General features: G+C 42.9%; 1 protein-coding gene across 2 annotated transcripts in view; it reads right to left on the bottom strand.

Moving 5' to 3' along the window:
• The window catches only part of DGKI (diacylglycerol kinase iota), a 499667-nt gene that overhangs the window by 273159 nt on the left and 207015 nt on the right, over nucleotides 1–19493 (bottom strand). For both annotated transcript variants that reach the window (XM_062198081.1, XM_062198090.1), the window contains exons 4-5: nucleotides 1609–1683; nucleotides 409–465 (exon numbers count right to left, since the gene is read on the bottom strand). In XM_062198081.1, the coding sequence (XP_062054065.1) occupies nucleotides 409–465; nucleotides 1609–1683 (132 nt within the window). The remainder of the gene's footprint in view (nucleotides 1–408; nucleotides 466–1608; nucleotides 1684–19493) is intronic.

Genomic DNA, 19493 nt, shown 5'->3' with positions numbered 1-19493 from the left:
TCAAAGGCAGAGTTTGATACCAGCATGCATGTGAACAACCAACAACTACAGCCCCAGAATAGCCCAGATCCACTCAACATTGAAAAATGAAATTAAAATTGACCAAAGACAATAAGAGACTATTCTTACCCCCTTCAATTCTACCACCATCTCTTCCTCCACCCTCTGGTTGCTTCAAGTAAGACCCCAGCTCCCCACACATTTCACAAGAAGAATAAAGTGCAATGCACCCACACTAATGAGATGCGGAGATTTCACTGAATACATTTATTGATGTATTCACAAGAAGCTGACATAGAATGGAAGGAGAAATAATTTATCTTTTTTCATCCCTGGTGAATGGCTATGAATCCAATGAATCAGTGGGGAATCAAAGCTGGCATTTACCTAGAGGTCTGAGATACTCACTTCTCTTGGTGACCTTGAGCCTCCTTCTCGAAATGTTGGCTTACATCTAAAATTAATCTGTTATTGGAAAGAAAAGTACATTATATTAGGGATAAGTAGGAGACTAGACTGATTTACCTGAAAAAAACCACAGTGACAGAGACTGATAAAACACTCAAAAACTAAGAAAGTACACATTAGATAATCTACACATACCCCAAGCAATACTATAGCTCCAATCCATGTCCCTTCATTTTCTCTGAAGAAATGAAAATATCTTTGAACAGCAATGCTCTTACGCTGCAAACTTGTGAAAGTGAGATAAGAAAGAGTCAGAGGGAAAATCTATGCAGCTGAAACCATTTGGCTGTTTTTGGACTTTCAAATTTGAAAATATAAACTTGAGAAATGTTTAATGTTAGGATGAGTATTCAAAGCACAAGCAAAATTATTCTTTATGAAATGACTAAGCATTGCCTTTTTCTAGATGAGGTGGTCTCCTGCTCAGTGCCTTTGCATCTTTTTTAGCTACCAGATAAAGTAGAAGGATAGGCAGCAAGGAGAGGATGAGTAGTGCAGTTGAGACTGAAACAAATAATAAGAGAAAGTGTTAGCAGCCATTGCCACAAGATTTCAGTTGGCAACAGTTGGTAACATGCAGCGAGACCACATCATTCTGGTGGCAGGCTGAAATATTCCAGTGCACGTACACACAGCAGTTCAAGAATATAGAGTATGCACACAGAGCCACACATGGAAATGGAGTAAGAAGCGTGAAATCACACAGAAGACATCTAGCTAACTGGAGCCTTCTTTTCCCCCAAATCACAAATAAAGGAGTCATTGAGAGTACACTGCTGGAGGAAAGACACTACCGGGGTGTCACATCCAGTCCCACTCACACATTCCTGCTGCACAAGCAGATCACTGTCTACGAAGCCCAAGCAGAGATGAAACAAAGAAAATTAGGACACACCAGGCTTTTATCATTCCTTTCCCAAGAGTCAACATAAGTAGACAACCAATTATGCTTCAGCAAACAATAAAGCAAATGGCCCCTAAATATTTCCTCTCCATTATTAATTTGGCAACAATACTGGGCTTCCAGCTTTTTCAAAGGCCATTGTTTTCAAAAGGTTGGAAAATAAACATTTACATCTGATGTTTGAAAACCAAACACCTGCAATGCAGCAAACACAGCAGCAGGGGGCGCGCTCTTACCTTTTCTAGCTGCTCAATGCAGGCAGTATGGACCACGATTTTACACACAGCACACTTCCTCCTGAGAGCGGATTTCTGTAACATTGAATTCAAAACAGGAGAAAGAAATATTAACAGTCTCTCCAAGAGCTCCCCGGTTTTACAGAGAGTCCACATAAACGGAGTAAACATTGCCATTCTTTCTGTTACCAAGCAAATCTGAAACTTAATCCTAAAGATTAAATAATGTGCCACACTTCATAGTCTCACTGAGTAGCTCTGCGTCCACACGACTTACAGTGGCCTGAGCTGTCTTTTCATAGTACAACAATAATACCACCACTAACTACTGAATATACAGTATGAACCAGGCTCTTCATTCTATTGCAGCATTTCTAAGTTTCTTAATCCAATGATGAAAATGTTCTTACCCCTCCATATCTTATCATTTTTTAATTCTCAGCCAAGTAATTATGTAACAGGGTCAATATTCAAATTGCAGTCTGAGTTCAAAACATGCATTCTTCCTCTGGTCTGCTTTAACACAAACCAGGAGGAAAAGAAAGCTTGGCATCAGAAGCAATGGGTGGCAGGCCTATTAATGGCCGATCTGTACAGTGATCTGCCCTCAAGGAGACCCAACAGGCCAGTCCACTGCAGTGGCTTTCAATATGGTAAGCCTGGGCTTCAGCAGAAGTCAGCTTGTGAAGAGCCCTGGCAGCTCTGCCAGCCAAGAGTTGGATCACTGGAAATGGACCTGCCCTGGAGTCGAAGGATGCCCAGGTCAAAGCCACAGATCTTATTGGCTCTAAGCTGAAAAGCCCTTCACTCAGCCCAACTTCCAAAGTGACCACTGCAGCTGAGGGGATGGCCACGTAGGGTCAGCAACATTGCAGGCAGAATTGTAAATTTCTTGTTAGAGATGCCACCTGCCTTTACCTAGCCAACTCTCCTCCCAGCCCAGCCAAGTCATGAAAGTCAACAGAGTGCCTTCCCCTAGGAGGTTCACACCTCCCTTAGGATGTACCCATGTGAAGAGATAGATATGTCTGGGCCTCTTAACTTACAAGGCCTAAAGCCCACCAGATTATTATCAAGCCCCTTCTATCAGGTTCTATTTGCCTCTCAATCAGAAAACTTACTTGTAGCTTAGACAGCACCTTTCTTAGCTCCTCTAATAATGACTCTGTCCTTTGTTCTAGACCCTGTCTAGCGCACCTGGGACTCATTCCTTTGTAATCATAACCTCTACTCTACCACCAATGGCTCTACTCCCAACCTGTGTGTACTGATGGTCCTCTTCCCCACTTAATGCTGTATAATTGTTCAGACCTGGTTAATGCCACTCTCAGGATCATTGGTTACTATCCTCACTCTGTCTTTTATGACTTTGTCTAAATATGATCAGAGTCGGCGAACTTGGAAGGCTTCCATAGCCTTGGTAACTCATGACGACAGCCTAGGGTGGTTACTGGCGCCACTAGAGTGTCAATTTGTTGGGTCAACAACAGGAGTCACTGTGCACTTGCTCCTCATGTGGGATCTCTGTCCTTAATGTGCTATCCATTGTGATTTAATGCTATAACTAGTACTCAAACAGTATGTTTCATTTTGTGTTTCTATGTAGGTGCAAACTGTTGAAATCTTTACTTAATATATACTAAATTGATCTTCTGTATATAAAGAGAATTGAAAATGAATCTTGATGTGAATGGAAGGGGAGAGGGAGCGGGAGATGGGAAGGTTGCAGGTGGGAGGGAAGTTATGGGAGGGGGAAGCCATTGTAATCCATAAGCTGTACTTTGGAAATTTATATTCATTAAATAAAAGTTAAAAAAAAACATGCATTCTTCACTATACATGGCATACACTTGTTGAATTACCACAAAGTACCCATAAATACAATTAAAATACTAATTATTAGTTTAAAAATATATTGTTTCCCTTCTACCAAACAGTCTACCTTCTAAGAAGCCAACCACTTTTGGTTTCTATTGCAGGCACAAATATGTACTAAACTACTTTGGTTTCTGCCCAAATCACGCGGCGTATAAAAGAAAACAACAACAATAATAACAAAAGCAGCAAGGGAGGCTAATATGAGTACTTCGCACTCTGATATAACTCACTTAACCCTGACTGTCCTATCAAAGAGGTACCAATCTTATCCCATTTTACAGCTGAGAAAACAGAGGCAGTCAGTGATCTGGAGGATCTGCAAGGACAGAGACGAATGTGTGGAATCTGGATTCCATTACTGCCGACATTACGTAGAACCTAAGTAGCAATTCTCAGACCTTTCTACAGAGGACAGGCTGAAAGGAAGAACCGCACGAATAGTTTTTGTGGTTTGAGCACTGAAAGAACTTTCATATACAAAGCCGATCGGTCGGTGAGTCTATCAAAGCGTCCAAGTGGGAAAAGCTGGGCTAGATGCTGGCAACGTGGGGCTTTCTGATGAGGAGCTTCACCTGCTCAGGTACAATTTTTGAGCTAACGGTGGCAGGTAGATAAGGAACCAAGTCTTGCTGCTGCCAAAGGAGACTGGAGGAACCACAAGCAATCACCTTGAAAGTGACAGCATACGGGGCCAGAAACTGTGGTCTACTGCTTCCTTGACTGCTCTACCCATTCCACAGAGGGCGTGGGCCCATGTTGATCCCAGTGATTAGCCATGTCACCAAAGTGAAGGCAGCACTGCACGGACCAACCTGCTGACCATTCCCCACTGACAGACTTTCACGCACCCTGCTTGCTGATGCTTGAATTGCTCTTGGCTTTCCTCTTCCGGAGGAAAGAATGTGATCTAGAACATTGAATAAGTGACAATCAGCTGTTTTGCAACTAACAATGCAGAAGCCAAACTAAAGCATTTAGCTACACTATTGAAAAATATCTTGAAAAGAAATCAAGAAGGAAAACATGAAATAGTAGTAGTAATCAGAGCAGCAGCAACAGTCAAAGCACCAGTAGTAAAATTCTAGTTTGCAAATTTTCAGGAGCAGAGCACCCATAAGCAAATGACTGTTGCCTCCTGTTTACTAGGAGTACCCTGGTCCGATCACGGTTTTAGCACCACTGGCAGAAAATGCATGGCGTAGTTGAGTCATGTTGCTAATCAGAGTAACAGTAATTCCAAGGACTGCAGACAAGCAAAGCAATACTATCAAGGGCAGGCGATCACTGATGGACTATGATTTACTAAGGCCTGAAAATCCTCCTTCCTGGCCAACAACTCCTATGCTGTCTAGCTGTGTGCCTCACATCATGCTCTGTGTGTGGTTCTCCAGAGCCCTGAGGTCACCTAGCAGCACGTGAAGGGGACACTGAGCAGGCTCCAGAAGCCCTGTGCTCTCACTGATACCAGGTTCCCTCCTTCTTTCCTGGTCTTACAAACCAGGCTTCTGAGTCAAAACCTCTCCTAACTAAGGGATCTGGGCAGGAAGGGTTTGAGAGCCACTGGGTCAAGACAAGTTAGTTCTCGGCTTCCCCAGATGACGTGTGCACAGCCCAACATCACCCATATGGACTGACTCACATGCTCCATTCTACAAAGGATACCAAGCAAAGTGCTTTATGTTTTAAACTAACGTGAATTAAACAATGTTGAATTTCAAAAGATTTCTTAAGACATATCATAAACACCTTTGCCTTGGAGGCAGAGTGTATAGACATAATCTGAATTTTTCCCTCATAAGCTACAACATGATACACTGCACTTATAAAGGACAGTAACGTCTTCATATGTTTCCAGTCTTCTTGCCTGACTAGAGCTCTTTTCAGGTCATTGCTCTTATCTTTTGTTGTTCTTGATTTCCTAAATGATAGCTTCTAAACAGCTTTTAATCTGAAGAATCAGATAATTACAGTTAATAATCATGTATAACACTAAGTGAATAAATTTTGAGAAATCCAATGTCTTTTTCATAATGGTAGAGAACATGGTTTTCAGTTCCTCACTTAATGAAAACCATTTTGGTGAATCTAAAGTCCTAACTGTTGACTTCTTGGCTTATGACTAAATTTCAATTATTTAATTTGAGGTAGCTGCATAGTTAAATGTGGGAAAGAAAATACTGAACACTTCAGGAATTTTGTGTTTGATTATGTTATGATTTTTATTTTGAAGGTTTAAGCTAAATACAAAGATAAAAATAGAAGAATCTGAACACTGTAAATACTGTAAATATTCAATTTTTCCCAAATAACTCTTATTGAAACCAGTACTTCCATTCATTATGAAAGGTGATAAATTAAATCATGAAAGGTCATTAAAAACCATTCAGTTGTTAGTTGTGATTCTTCATATTGGGACACAGTTGTTATAAAAATCTAGCACATGGTTCACAAAAATATTGTCTGGGATACTTAGCACATTAAAATTTTAATTATAGGGGCTGGTGTCATGTCCCAGTGGGTAAAGCCACCACTTGCAATGCCAGCATCCCACATAGGCAATGATTCATGTCCTAGCTGCTACACTTCCAATCCAGCTCCCTGCTAACACACCTGGGAAAACAGCAGAAGACGGCCCAATATTTTGGCCTCTACCATCCATGTGGGAGACCCAGAAGAAGCTCTTGGCTTCTGGCTTTGTCCTGACCCAGCTCCAACCAATGCAGCCATTTGGGGAATGAACCAGCAAATGGAAGTGCCTGCTCTCGCTCTCTCCCTCTCTCTTTGCTTTTCAAATGAATGAATAAATCTTAAAATGAAACTTAAATTCTTAAAGTTTAATAATTTGTTATTAACAATGAATTTAAGGGTCAAGTCAGTTCATTGCTTTAAATATCAAGGAGAGTAACCATAGCACCATTACAAAAGGCTCCCCAATTCTATCAGTGCTGATTTTTAACAACAATCCATCAAATTGTGTGTGTGGGTGTGATATTTGTAGAGACCCACAATATAGGATATACTATAGATCATACTCCACCAGTCTCATTCTGACCTAATATAAACATGATCAGCACTTAAATAACAACACAATGATGTGCCATGCTTTATGACGGTGGGTATAACAGAACTAGCTGCTATACAATGTGACGGGTCTTCAAACATTCGTAGAAAGTACATCTTATGCCGGTGCCGTGGCTTAACAGGCTAATCCTCCGCCTTGCAGCGCCGGCACACCGGGTTCTAGTCCCAGTTAGGGCGCCGGATTCTGTCCTGGTTGCCCCTCTTCCAGGCCAGCTCTCTGCTGTGGCCAGGGAGTGCAGTGGAGGATGGCCCAAGTGCTTGGGCCCTGCACCCGCATGGGAGACCAGGAGAAGCACCTGGCTCCTGGCTTCGGAACAGCGAGATGCGCCGGCCGCGGCGGCCATTGGAAGGTGAACCAACGGCAAAAAGGAAGACCTTTCTCTCTGTCTCTCTCTCTCTCACTATCCACTCTGCCTGTCAAAAAAAAAAAAAAAAAAAGTACATCTTACGAAAAACTTTGCATGAATTTAAAAAATGTTTGCAACAAAATAAACTTATAATTCCACTTTTCCATGAACTTTTTGAGATAACTTTGTAATTATAAAAGAAAACACAGAGTTTTAACTTTGCCCTACACTATCTTCAATGCCATGGGCACTGCTGTAAGGATAGCTCTTTATCAAACCTCAGCTCATATCAAGCTTGGAAACAAAATCATCAGTGTTACACCACCAGAGCTGGGGAGGCAGCTGTAGGGGACAGAGGGATGAGAAGTCCGCAGTGGCAGAGAGTGTACGATAGTCCCTGACAACAAGGTTAGAACCCAGTCCTAGCCCACCCATCCACATCCCTTGGCTGTAAGTCTCTGAACAATAGGTGCCATCAAGAACGGTAGTTTTAATTCCTTTGAGCAGAAAATACAATTTCTTCTTTAAAAAAAAGGCATAGTATCTGGTGATAGTTAATAGAGTTTGATAGAAAGAGAAAAGGGAGGATGTAGAGAAATGAAAGATAAAAATGAAAAGAAGGGAAGGGGAGTGGTGGGCTTAGGTAATTCATGGCCTTGGGTAACCTTCGAGGCCCTAGTTTTACCAACCACTGATTTAGAAAAGCATTGAGGCCTCTTTACTACCCATAGAGACTGGAATTAACAGTCTGAAACATGACCCCAAGAATCAAGTACAACACGTGTTATTAGCATCCCAATTAGACACACACCAAGCCTGTCTCCTACTGCAGACTGATAAACAACCACAGATTTAATCAAGAGAGATCCTAAATGGAAAGAGTGGCAGGGGAGGCAGGGTTGGGTGGACACGGCCAGGGTATTGCCTTCATTTGTCTCTCAGCCCCAGGAGAGCTTAGAGGTCAGAGCAGGCTGTTCGCCCAGAAAACACTAGGACAAAGTCTTGCTTGCAGCATCTCACTCCCAACAGAAGTCTCAGACAATGGCTTCCCACTTGCCACAAGGAATCCCTACCTAGTCCTGGAGGAGGTCACAGGGAGGAAAGGGATGAGGGGTCTGGGAAGGGGCTCAGGCAGGAAGCAACACTGCTATTAGTGCACAAGAGGGCAGAGCAGGCACTCTAGGGGAAGGGTCAGATGGGGTTGAGTGGTGGAAAGTTGGGGGAAAAGCCCGTTGGCCTTGATCTTCCTAGATCAGAAGATTCTTACTGAGGAACCGAAAGGGAGGGAAGGCTTGGAATCAGGAAGAACGGGAAACAGCAGTGGGGCAGAGAGAATGCTCTTCTTCCCCCTCTATCCCTTTAGACTGAAAAACTCAGCCCTCAGCAGCTCCTGGTGGAAGGGATGGGAGGGCAGACAGTACTCCCAGGCAGACTGAGGGGTTCCTGTTGGACCACGGTGGAGCTAAGAGAATGCTGAGGGTGGGAGGAAAACGCGCCAGGCCTTGAGAAGTCAGGAAGTCAGTGTCCTTTCAGCAGAGGCTGCCTCTTTGAACAACATAAACAAGAACTTTGCTGCTGTATAATCCAAGGTAAATGAAAACATGAGTTCTTTGATTTATTTAAAAACCCAATTAGAAGAAATGACAAGCAGACTTGGCAAGTTCTGCTTCTCTGGGGAGCCTGGGATGCAATCGGTAAATTGGTATTGGGCAAAATGAAGAAGGACATTATCTGGAAGTTCCATTAATATGATTTCAAGGCTAAAACTTGGTCTTTACTGTCACTCATGTCTGCCCTTCTTTTCCTTCAATGGAACACAGAGCATTTAGGACAAACCAGGAGTGAGGGCTTACTGAGTCCCAGCACTGATCCACTGTGGGTACTTAGTAGATCACCAAGCCTGTCTAACAGCAGGATTTCATCATCGTGAACCAAGAAGAAAAGATGCCACATGTCTGAAGGAGGCTGGTATCCAAGTGGAAACTCAGAACTCTCCTTAGAAGGTCTCTGGTCCCAACTCCTGATGGCCTGCATTGGCCTATGATGAACAGCTGGCCTTCAAGCATCAAGATCAGTGTGTGTGTGCCATGTGTCCTCTGGGTAGAAACCCTCTGATTCAGCACCCCTCCCCTGTCCACCATGACACCATGACAGCAGTATCTCAGAATTACCTTAAAGAAAAAGCAGTAGGAATAACTGCAAGCTGGGAGGGTGACTCTTCAAAACCAATGTGTCAGAATACCCATGTGATGCTCAAATAGACACCCACACACCCAAATACGTATGTGCCAGTGATCTAGAATCAGGACGCTCTGAGGTAGCCTACACAAGTGAATTCACCATGTGGCTGAAACAATCTGGTAACCACTGACTTTTCCAGAACATACTTATGAAAATGTAGTCAGCAAATCATGCAAAGCATCACTGTGTGAGGAAGTCCATGTGAATCCTATGCAGGATGTAAGAGGAAGTTTCTGTTCTGGTAGACACTGGGAAGTTCTTGAGGAGACCAAAGGGACTGCAAAGGCAGGGTCATCAACAGGACAGCCACACATGGCTAAAATGCCTAAGGAACATGCTATAATTTAGAGGAGGGAAATCTCAGAGTCCATCAAAGGACCTAAGAAAGAAAGTAAATTCTTGAATTCAGCCTCAAGAGATGAATACAACTGAAAAACAACAACATTCCATCGGAAGAAGGTCCACAGTCTCACTATTGAGTAGGCACTGATGCCTCCTAAAAGGAATGGAGAATAAGTCATACCTGAGCCACTGGGCTCACACATGTCCACATGCATGAGTCATCAGGCTCAGGGTTGGTGTTGAGTGTGGAGGTGGGGCTGTGTGTCCTGGTCGCGAGGGTCAGGGCAGTGGAGTGTCCATGGACCTGAGGAATGGGCATACTGGCTGTGTTAAGAAACCAATGGATTGTGTCATAAGACACTGCAAGAGAAACACCAAAACAGAAGGATTCCAAGGAAGCCCCAGGGTTAAAAACTAGTGTTATGAGAAAGTGCAGATTCCTCTGTTTGTCTAAACTGCTATAAGCTAACACAAAGAGCACTGCCTGCCACAGATGGTCTGAAAGCAAAAGGAGGAGGGAAGAAAGAGGCAAGGGCTTGTGGAGTGGGGCTTTCTCCCCACATATGCCATCACCACAGTCCCAATCTGGAGAACTGGTGGTTTGGGAACAGGAGGAGGCAACAGCACCACAAAGACATAAGTATTCTCATGGTGGGCAGTGCCAAAAAAGATGGTAATGAGGCACCCTAACAGTGCGTAGGGAGTAAAAGACTTCCACAAACCATGGAGGGAAAATGGGGTAGACACTTCACTACAGATGAACGACTGTTTCTGAGCACAGAGATGATTTCCGGGAATCCCCAAGAGGCCAATGGGAAGGTTATCACTGAGAAGGCCAAGGTCTTACATACATGGTGGAAGTAAGAACCAGGAGCTAGTGTTACTGCTGCTTGCATGACTCATCTGTGTTCACGGGATGGTCAACATATGGAATGTTACCTGGGTAACACTGTTGTGGGGTGGGCAGATGACAGATGGAACTAGGCTGGACATGGGCCAGCTTCCGTGTTCATGAACAGGGCTCCCAGGCTGGGTGATGCAGATCAGGCTATGAAGGGTGACTGAGATAAGGGTTTTTTTTTAAGCTTTTAGTATTTTGTTTAAAGTTGTATTTTTTAATTTTTTAAAAAAAATTTTAAGGTGAACAAACTTCATGTATTTCCTATGTACAGATTTAGGAGCATAGTATTACTTCCCTCTCTACCCTCCCTCCTGCCACACTTCCATCCTCATGCCTCCTTCCTTTCTTACTCTTTAATTTTTACATTGATCTACTTTCAGTTCATTTTATATTCCTAAGATTAACCCAACACTAAGTAAAGAATGCAACAAGTAGTGTAAAAGAAAAAAAAATTGTTCTTCAACAGTAAAGGATCATAAACAATTATCGAATCTCAAAACATCAATTTCACTCATATATATTACAATTTTTGGTACTCTATTAGTTACCACAGATCAAGAAAAACATATGGTATTTGTCTTTTGGGGACTGGTTTATTTCACTAAGTAAAATTTTTTTGTTGCAAAAGACAGGATTTCATTCTTTTTATGGCTGAGTAGTATTCCACACTAACTCCCTATCTCCTCTCTCTCTCTCGCTTTCTCTCTCTCTCTCTCTCTCTCTCTCTCTCTCTCTCTTTCTCTCCAGTTATCAGTTGGTGGACATTTGTGTTGATTCCATACCTTAGCTATTATGAATTGAGCTGCAGTAAACATGGGGGGTACAGATAACTCTATTATATGCTGATTTCATTCCTTTGAGTAAATTCCCACTAGTGGGCTTGCTGGCTCTTATGGTAAGTCTATATTCAGCTTTCTGAGGTATTTCCATATTGCCTTCCACAGTGGCTGTGCTAGTTTGCATTCCCACCAACAGTGGATTAGGGTACCTTTTCCCCCACATCCTTGCCAACATTTATTGTTTGCTGATTTTTGGATAATAGCCATTCTAACTGGGGTGAGGAGAAACCTCCTTGTGGGTTTTATTTGCATTTGACATAAGGTTTTTTTTTTTTTTTTTTTTTTTTTTTTTTTTTTTTTTTTGACAGGCAGAGTGGACAGTGAGAGAGAGACAGAGAGAAAGGTCTTCCTTTTGCCGTTGGTTCACCCTCCAATGGCCACCGCGGTAGGCGTGCTGCGGCCAGCGCAACACGCTGATCCGATGGCAGGAGCCAGGTGCTTCTCCTGGTCTCCCGTGGGGTGCAGGGCCCAAGGACTTGGGCCATCCTCCACTGTACTCCCTGGCCACAGCAGAGAGCTGGCCTGGAAGAGGGGCAACCGGGACAGGATCAGTGCCCCAACCGGGACTAGAACCCTGTGTGCTGGCGCCACAAGGTGGAGGATTAGCCTAGTGAGCCGCGGCGCCGGCTTGCATTTGACATAAGGTTCTTGAATGCTTTAGAATTCTTAAAGTCTGGGCTAGGAGATTCAAACTTTAACCTAATAGGTAAGAAGATACAGTACTGTTTGAGACTCACATTGGCCACAAATAATAATTTAGCAATATGCAGCACTCTCAGAACAGAAGGAAGTAAGCAAATGAGATGAAGAACTGATTAACTTAGTCATACTAGGTGCAGGCATTGTCTCAGGCACTGGGAGACAGCAGTGCACAAAACATTAAAAACTGTTGAAGGTGAGGTCGCAGACACACTGGCCGGGAAAGGCTCCTCGAAAGAAACCCATCTTGGCAAACACCTCCAGGAATGAAGAAGTTCATGGCCATGATGCATGGGGGGAAAGAATTTCAGGCAAAGAGAACGGTATGTGCAAAGCCCAGAAACAAGAGGACATTGAGATGTTGGGGCATGGCTAGGGGCCAGTGTTGAGGAGTGGAGTGCTGTGGGTGGAGAGGAGGCCAGAATGCTATGAGATGTGGCAGGTGAAGAATTTAGCTTTGTTTCTGAAAGAGAATAAGTAATGAAAGACCACAGTGATGATTAGTTGATTACAGCCCGATACAGAGTGGGAAGAATGGACACAGAAGAGAAAGGCAGCGATGTAAGAGTGATTAAGTCAGAGCACATGTCCCTCATCGCAGTCTCATAAGGGTCTTTACTCAGGCTATCATGAATTTCTCGTACTTCAGGAGGATAATGGAGAGCCGAGGACAGCTCTGTTCCCACACCTTGGTCAGCTTTGCTATGTGTGCACACCTGGCCTATTGCGCACATGACAGTCTCATGGCTGGGTTACGGCTGGGGCTCCCTCTAAAGCATGGCAATGGCACCCATTTCACATGCTCTTCTAGCAGAGGGTCTCATTTCAGTTCTAAGGAACACATTATCTGAAGCATCTTTGTGTGAAAAATGATCTTGCCCCTTTGTAACCTCAGATGTGCACCTAAATCTTGAGGCTCAGCCAGGGCCCTCCCCGCCCAGATCTATGCACATAGGGTCAATGATATGGCTCCATAAAAGACACACAAAGAGAAAGAGGGAAAGTATCTGCATGCCATCATTTGGACATGAATAAAAGCTTTATATTTCCCCCCAAACCAATGCATTCTATAATTTCTATTTGAACAGAAATAAAACCAAAATCTTAGAGCAGAAAACCAAGGAAAGAAAAGCAATTTATAAATTAAATATAGGAACTACAGATACATATAAAAACCTTTCCCCCTGCTGAGAGGCGGCCAATGGAGTCTCTCCTGAGAAATAATTTGCTAAGAACCAAATTGCTAGAATCCCACTGATTCAAGCTAAAACTTTAGGTGGTAACGAAGGATGATAACTCATCATCATGTTTTGAGTATTAGATCAGGATTGGAAAAAGCTAAGATCAGAACAGTAAATTAACTTTAAGATGGGGAGGGGTGCATGTCAATACTGCAAAAGTCTACTCATATTAAAATGTGTGGTGGTGGGTCTTGTGGCATATTGGATTAAGCTGCCTCTTGTGTCGCTGGCATCCATGTCAGAGTGCTAGGTGCAGTCCCAACTGTTCCAATTCTGTCCTAGCTTCCTGCTGATGCATCCTGGGAGGCACCAAATGATGGCTCAAGTGCTTGGGCCTCCATCAGCCATGTGGGAGACTTGGGAGGAATTCTAGATGCTCAACTTCGTCCTGGCTCAGCCCTGGCTGCAGTGGGCATTTGGACAGGGAACTAGTGAATGGACGATCTGCCTCAGTCTGCCTCTCTACCTGTTGCTCTGCAACAGATAAATAAATAAACATTAAAACTCATAAAATAAAAGGCATTGTCGCACAGCAGGTTAAGCCAGACTTAGGACACCTGCATCCTATATCAGTGTGCCAGTTCGAGTCTCAGTCACTCTGCTTCCAAACCAGGTTCCTGTTAATGAGCCTTGGAAAGCAGCAGATGATGGCCCAAGTACTTGGGTTTCTGCCACCCACATGGGAGACCTGGATGAAGTTCCTGGCTCTAGGCTTGGGCCTATATCATCTCTGGCTGTTGTGAGCATTTGGGGATTTAATTCTTTTTTAGTATTAGTAGATTTAATAATTTTTTAATGAGCAAAAAGTAATTGGTATAGTGATATGCTACATAATGATATCTTTAGTCAACACTGGAGCGCACTCATATACCATGGTACCTACCACATAGCCTGAGTGTGCAGCAGGATCTATATTTCAGAATGCGTAAATACACTCTCTGATGCTCACATGGTGACAAAGTGGCCTAACAAGGCGTTTCTCAGAACATGTCTCCATCATTAAACAGCATAGGACTGTTTTATGGGAAAAAAGCACATGTGAATCTTAGAAGTCTACATCTTGGAACTAAAGTGGTTGCCTAGCATACCACTACGAGCTTTTGTATATCTGCACAAAATTAGGGGACACAGGAATAAACTGTGGCTGTTCTTCATGAGCAGTATGGTGAACGGTCTGGTGTGTACCAGTCGGCACAAGAAATGGTGCTAACCGTGAATGCCCAGAGACAGCTGAGCAGTGCGATGCTCACCATGCCCTTCACTGACCACTGTGCCGCTCAGCCATTCCTTCTACCTCCTTCTTCAAGGCCAGGATGGATTCAAAAAGAAGTTTAACTCTCCTTCCTGGCTCTCATTTTTACCCGTGGACACTTCTCATTTCCATAACTTGCTGTCAGCCTTTGTTTCCACTTTGTCTTTCCTTTGGTCAGCTTAGTCATGGCCAGTCACTAGTTTCAGTGTTTCTCATAAGCAATCTTCCTGTCTGATTTTTCCAGCTGCTTTGTGACTGCTCCCTGTTGGATCTGTACGCTGTCTTCAATGTCAGCTCAAAGTCGCCATACAGCTTATAGTACGTTAACTGAAGTGCTAATAAACACCTAAAAACTGTATATAAAAATGATTATATAGACTCAGAAGGGGCATAGGTTTTTGATGCAGAGGCTAAGATGCTACTAAGGACATCTGCATGGTATACTAGAGTGCTTTGGTTCAAGTCCCAGCTCTGCTTTCTATCCCTGCTAGGTAGCTGGTGATAGCCCAAGTACTTGGGTCCCTGCTAGCAACATGGGAGGCCTGAAATAAGTTCTAGGCTCCTGGCTTCAGCCTGGCCCAGCTTCAGCTATTGTGGGCATGTGGAAAGTGTACCAGCAGATGGAAGATCTCTCTGTCTGCTTCCCTTTCTGTCTCTCTGCCTTTCAAATTAATTAAATAAGCAAGAATCAGACACTAATAAATAGAAATCCACAGAATGAGAGCCCTATACCCACAAGCATGTATTCACAAATTTCAAGAAGGTAGATGTGAGTGAGGATGGATTGGACACATTAGAGAAGTCAAGATGAAAACAAGTTAATAGGACATGGTGTCTCAGTATTATCTTAATGGCTTTCTCTAGTTCAGAGGTAGTATATCATGGACATGGCAGAGCTTTGAGGCTTAACATAAACCAGATAATAGTAAGCTTTGCCTTTTAATCCTTGCAGGTGTGATAACATCATATACACCATCTTACTTGTATCAGGAATGCTAACATGTTGTCATTATCAGTTTATGTTGTAGAAATAGATGGGATTGTTTTTTGAAGACTACAGCTTTATATTTCTAACCAATAATTTGGAGATATTTGCCTTCATACTAGAAACATGTAAGAAACTATGCCATGCTGCAGTAAGTTGTCTATCCTCTCACTGCTGTTTCTTGTATTCCAAGACATTGGTAACATAAGTCAGACAAAGTCTCCCAGTAAATCTAGCTTAAGAAGACCAGCATTCCAGATATGGTTCCCCAACACTATCTGCAATTGGTACAGCTTTTTTCACTGACACACACACGCCTACACTCATTTCTAATGAGTAGAGCACTGCTGGAGACAGACAGTAACCAGAAGGCTGGCAGTATGAGATACATATTATGGGCACTAGACACACACAGTATATAAAGACAGCCATATCAAATAAGTAGTATTCACTAATTTACAGCTAAGACAACTGAAACCCTATGACACTGAGCAAATTGCTAAAGAAATACAAGCTAGGAGGAAACTCGTTCTTTCTGACCAAAAGCCATCTTTCTCTATTAGAACTTACTACTTCTCGCTTATTTTCTTTGCTAGTAGTAGATTTGGGAGCCAACACTGATGAGGTTAAGGAACATGACATTTGAGAAGATCGCTGTATATGATCTGTTCTCATAAGATCCCTATGAGTATGGACTAGCAGCAAGCATACCATGACCATCTGTGCCAAGTTACTAAGAAGTATCTGTTGTCCATGTAAACCAAACGAAAGGGGCTACAGAAGGAATGGCATTGTCTAACCACAGCTCCAGCCCCTACAATAATCTGTATTAGGGGTTGGCATTGTGGCACAGCCAGTTAAGCTGTGGCATACATGTCTGGAATCCCATGTACACATGCTGGTTTGAGTCCTGGCTACTCTGCTTCTGATCCAGCTTCCTGCTAATGTGTCTGGGAGGGCAGCAGGTAATGGCCCAACTTCCTTGGCCTCTGCCACCCTCTTTGGAGACCAGATGGAGTTCCTACATCCTGGCTTTGTTCTGGCAGCTCTGATTGTTGAGGTCATCTAGGGAATAAAAAATAATAAAATAAAAAACCAAATAATAATAATAATAATCTGCAGTAGTGAGCAGTCAATATCCCTCCAAAGGCATTACAAATAAGGCAGGAATTCATACATTCCACATTGTAACATTATAAGTATAATGATATTAAATGGAAGGGTTGGAGTGGGTGCCAAGCCTAGCAGTTAAGACACCCACATCCCACCACAGAATACCTGGGTTCAATGTCTCGCTATAGCTCCTGGCTCCAGCTTCCTGATTAGGAAGAATTTGGGCTGGGGGGTGACTGCAGATAGTTGGGACCTTACTCTGCATGTGGGAGACTTGGACTGGTTTCCTGGCCCCAGGTTCCAGTCCTGTCTAGTCCAGTGGTAACAGGCATTTGGGGGGTGAACCAGCAGATGAAGATCTCTCTCCATCTGTCTCTCTGTCTCTTTCTATCTCTCTGCCTCTCAAATGAATAAATGACAAAAAAAAGCCTTCTAAAAGTAGAACAAATGACAGGATTTTTCTGGTGACAGGTGTCTATGTATACTCAACTTTCTCTCATCAACATTTATACCACTGATCTCATTCATCCATTGAATGAAAACTTGTGGGGGCATATTTTTTCAGTGCAGTCACCTGTTCCCAGTGTTTGTATAAGAGAATATAAAATACACAGAATCCCTGGGGCAAATGAAGCTTGTATTCTAGTCATGGTTATGGGTCTGTTATGGATGGGACAGACAGGAAAATAAATGAGACAGACAGTTACGGTGAAGACAGACAGGTAAAAACATGAGCTTTTGGAATTTGACAGATTGCGATATATACTATAAGTTCTTATGAGAAGGGGAAAGAGCACAGTCAAGGGGATAGCTTAGTTGTTTGTCTTCATGAGACCAATCCTGTTTTCCCCAATGTGAGAGAGGTAGCAAGACTCACCTAACCTAGCACTCTGGGTTGCCTTTTTGGGTTCAGTGCCTTAGAACCACTTTCATTCAAGAATGCTAATTCTAGTTTCTAGATTTAATTTATTGAGTGGTCATGATTTGCTAAACTACTAATGATCAAGTATGCATTATCCCACTTAATTTTCCCAAAACCACAAGAATCAGCTTTCATCCACATTTTACATATGTGAAATTTAGGCTTTAAAGACATTATAACAATGGCCAATACCATACAACCCAAAGCCTGGAACTCTCAGAGCCTGCATTCAAAGCCAGTCCACTTGATTCCAAAGCTCACACACACATCATCATCTACCCTCTCTGAAATGAATACATCAAAACAAGCTTTTCCATTTCCTTGTGTTGTTAAGGCATCACCTTCTGAAATTTGTATCTGTTTGGCTATGAAGCAGGGAACAACAATGATAACAGAGGAATTCTGGAAAACAAAGACTGCCAACTTTGAGGGCTAGTAGTAACTGCTAATGCAAATACTGGTTCATCCAAGATTTACTATTTCTGAGCAATAGGAATGTTGGTTAAAATCTGCTGCTCTGGCACTCTGGCCTCAGAATCAGCCCTTAAGGCATTCAGATATGGCTGAAGAGCCCATGAGAATATTTTAGGCATGGAAAGCCAAGACACTCTGGAAAAAAAAAAAAAAAAAAAAAAAAGAGGACCTAAATGAAAGATCTCTGCGAGTGAGATCCCAGTAGAAAGAATGGGCCATCAAAGAAGGAGGTACCTTTCTCTGAAGGGAGGAGAGAACTTCCACTTTGACTCTGACCTAATCTAAATAAGATCGAAGTCAGCAAACTCTAAGGGCTTCCATAGCCTTGGCAACTCATGACTAGAGCCTAGGGAGATTACTGATGCCATAAACAAGAGTGTCAAATTGTTAAGTCAACAACAGGAGTCACTGTGTACTTACTCCTCATGTAGGATCTCTGTCCTTAACGTGTTTTTCAATGTGAATTAATGCTAAACTAAACTAGTACAGAAACAGTATTTTACACTTTATGTTCTGTGTGGGTGCAAACTGTTGAAATCTTTACTTAATATATACTAAATCGATCTTCTGTATATAAAGATAATTGAAAATGAATCTTGATGTGAATGGAATGGGAGAGGGAGCGGGAGATGGGAGGGTTGTGGGTGGGAGGGAAGTTATGGGGGGGGGAAAGCCATTGTAATCCATAAACTTTACTTTGGAAATTTATATTTACTAAATAAAAGTTTAAAATTTTTTTTTTAAAAATCTGCTGCTCTGAGTAGAAGATGGCCCAAGTCCTTGGGCCCCTGCACCCATGGGGGAGACCTGGAGGAAGCCCCTGGCTCCTGGCTTCGGAATGGTGCAGCTCCAGCCATTGTGCATTGCAGCCATTTAGGGAGTGAACCAGTGGATGGAAGACCTTTCTCTCTCTCTCTCTCTCTCTCTCTGTGCCTCTCCTTCTCTCTCCGAGTAACTCTGACTTTCACATAAATAAATCTTTTTTTAAAAAAAATCTGCTGCTCTGGGTCCCTGGCACTGGAAAGTATTTGTATTCTTGTGGGCATTGCTCAGGTGACATGCAAACCCTATGCTGAATTGGATGCAAATTGTTTTTATTATTAAGTTACAGGACCATACAATATCAGTCACTTCACACAAACACATGCCCACATACAAACACACAAATGCAGCCTCAATAGAAATGTGTCTTTGCAGAAAAGATGATAATTGCGCTCAGAGGCTCAAACAGCAAGGATAAAATAAGACACATTTTGGCTTAATGCAAGGTCAGTTTAAGGTCAACAGACGGCACATAGATGAGAAAGTCAGATAGCTGTGGAGGGCAGTGTGACTTTTCTTTCCTTTACCTTTTGATGGACGTGACCCCCCTGCCATGAACACCCACTGAGCTGTCATGGATCAGGGATGTGTATGAGTCCTCATAGAACCACAAGGCATTGTGTGAGCATTTCTCAAATAGTTCACTAAATCCTGAGATCCTGGAGACGGCAAAGGCTGCTCTGTGGAGGAAAGAGTGGGTTCCACATACCTATCCTCCCCTCAAAAAAAAAAAAGAGCTCCTATACTC

The sequence above is a fragment of the Lepus europaeus genome, chromosome 1 (assembly GCF_033115175.1).
Source record: "Lepus europaeus isolate LE1 chromosome 1, mLepTim1.pri, whole genome shotgun sequence".
NCBI lineage: Eukaryota > Metazoa > Chordata > Mammalia > Lagomorpha > Leporidae > Lepus > Lepus europaeus.
Note: the sequence above shows the minus strand (reverse complement) of the source record. Positions and strands in the feature narration are given on the sequence as shown.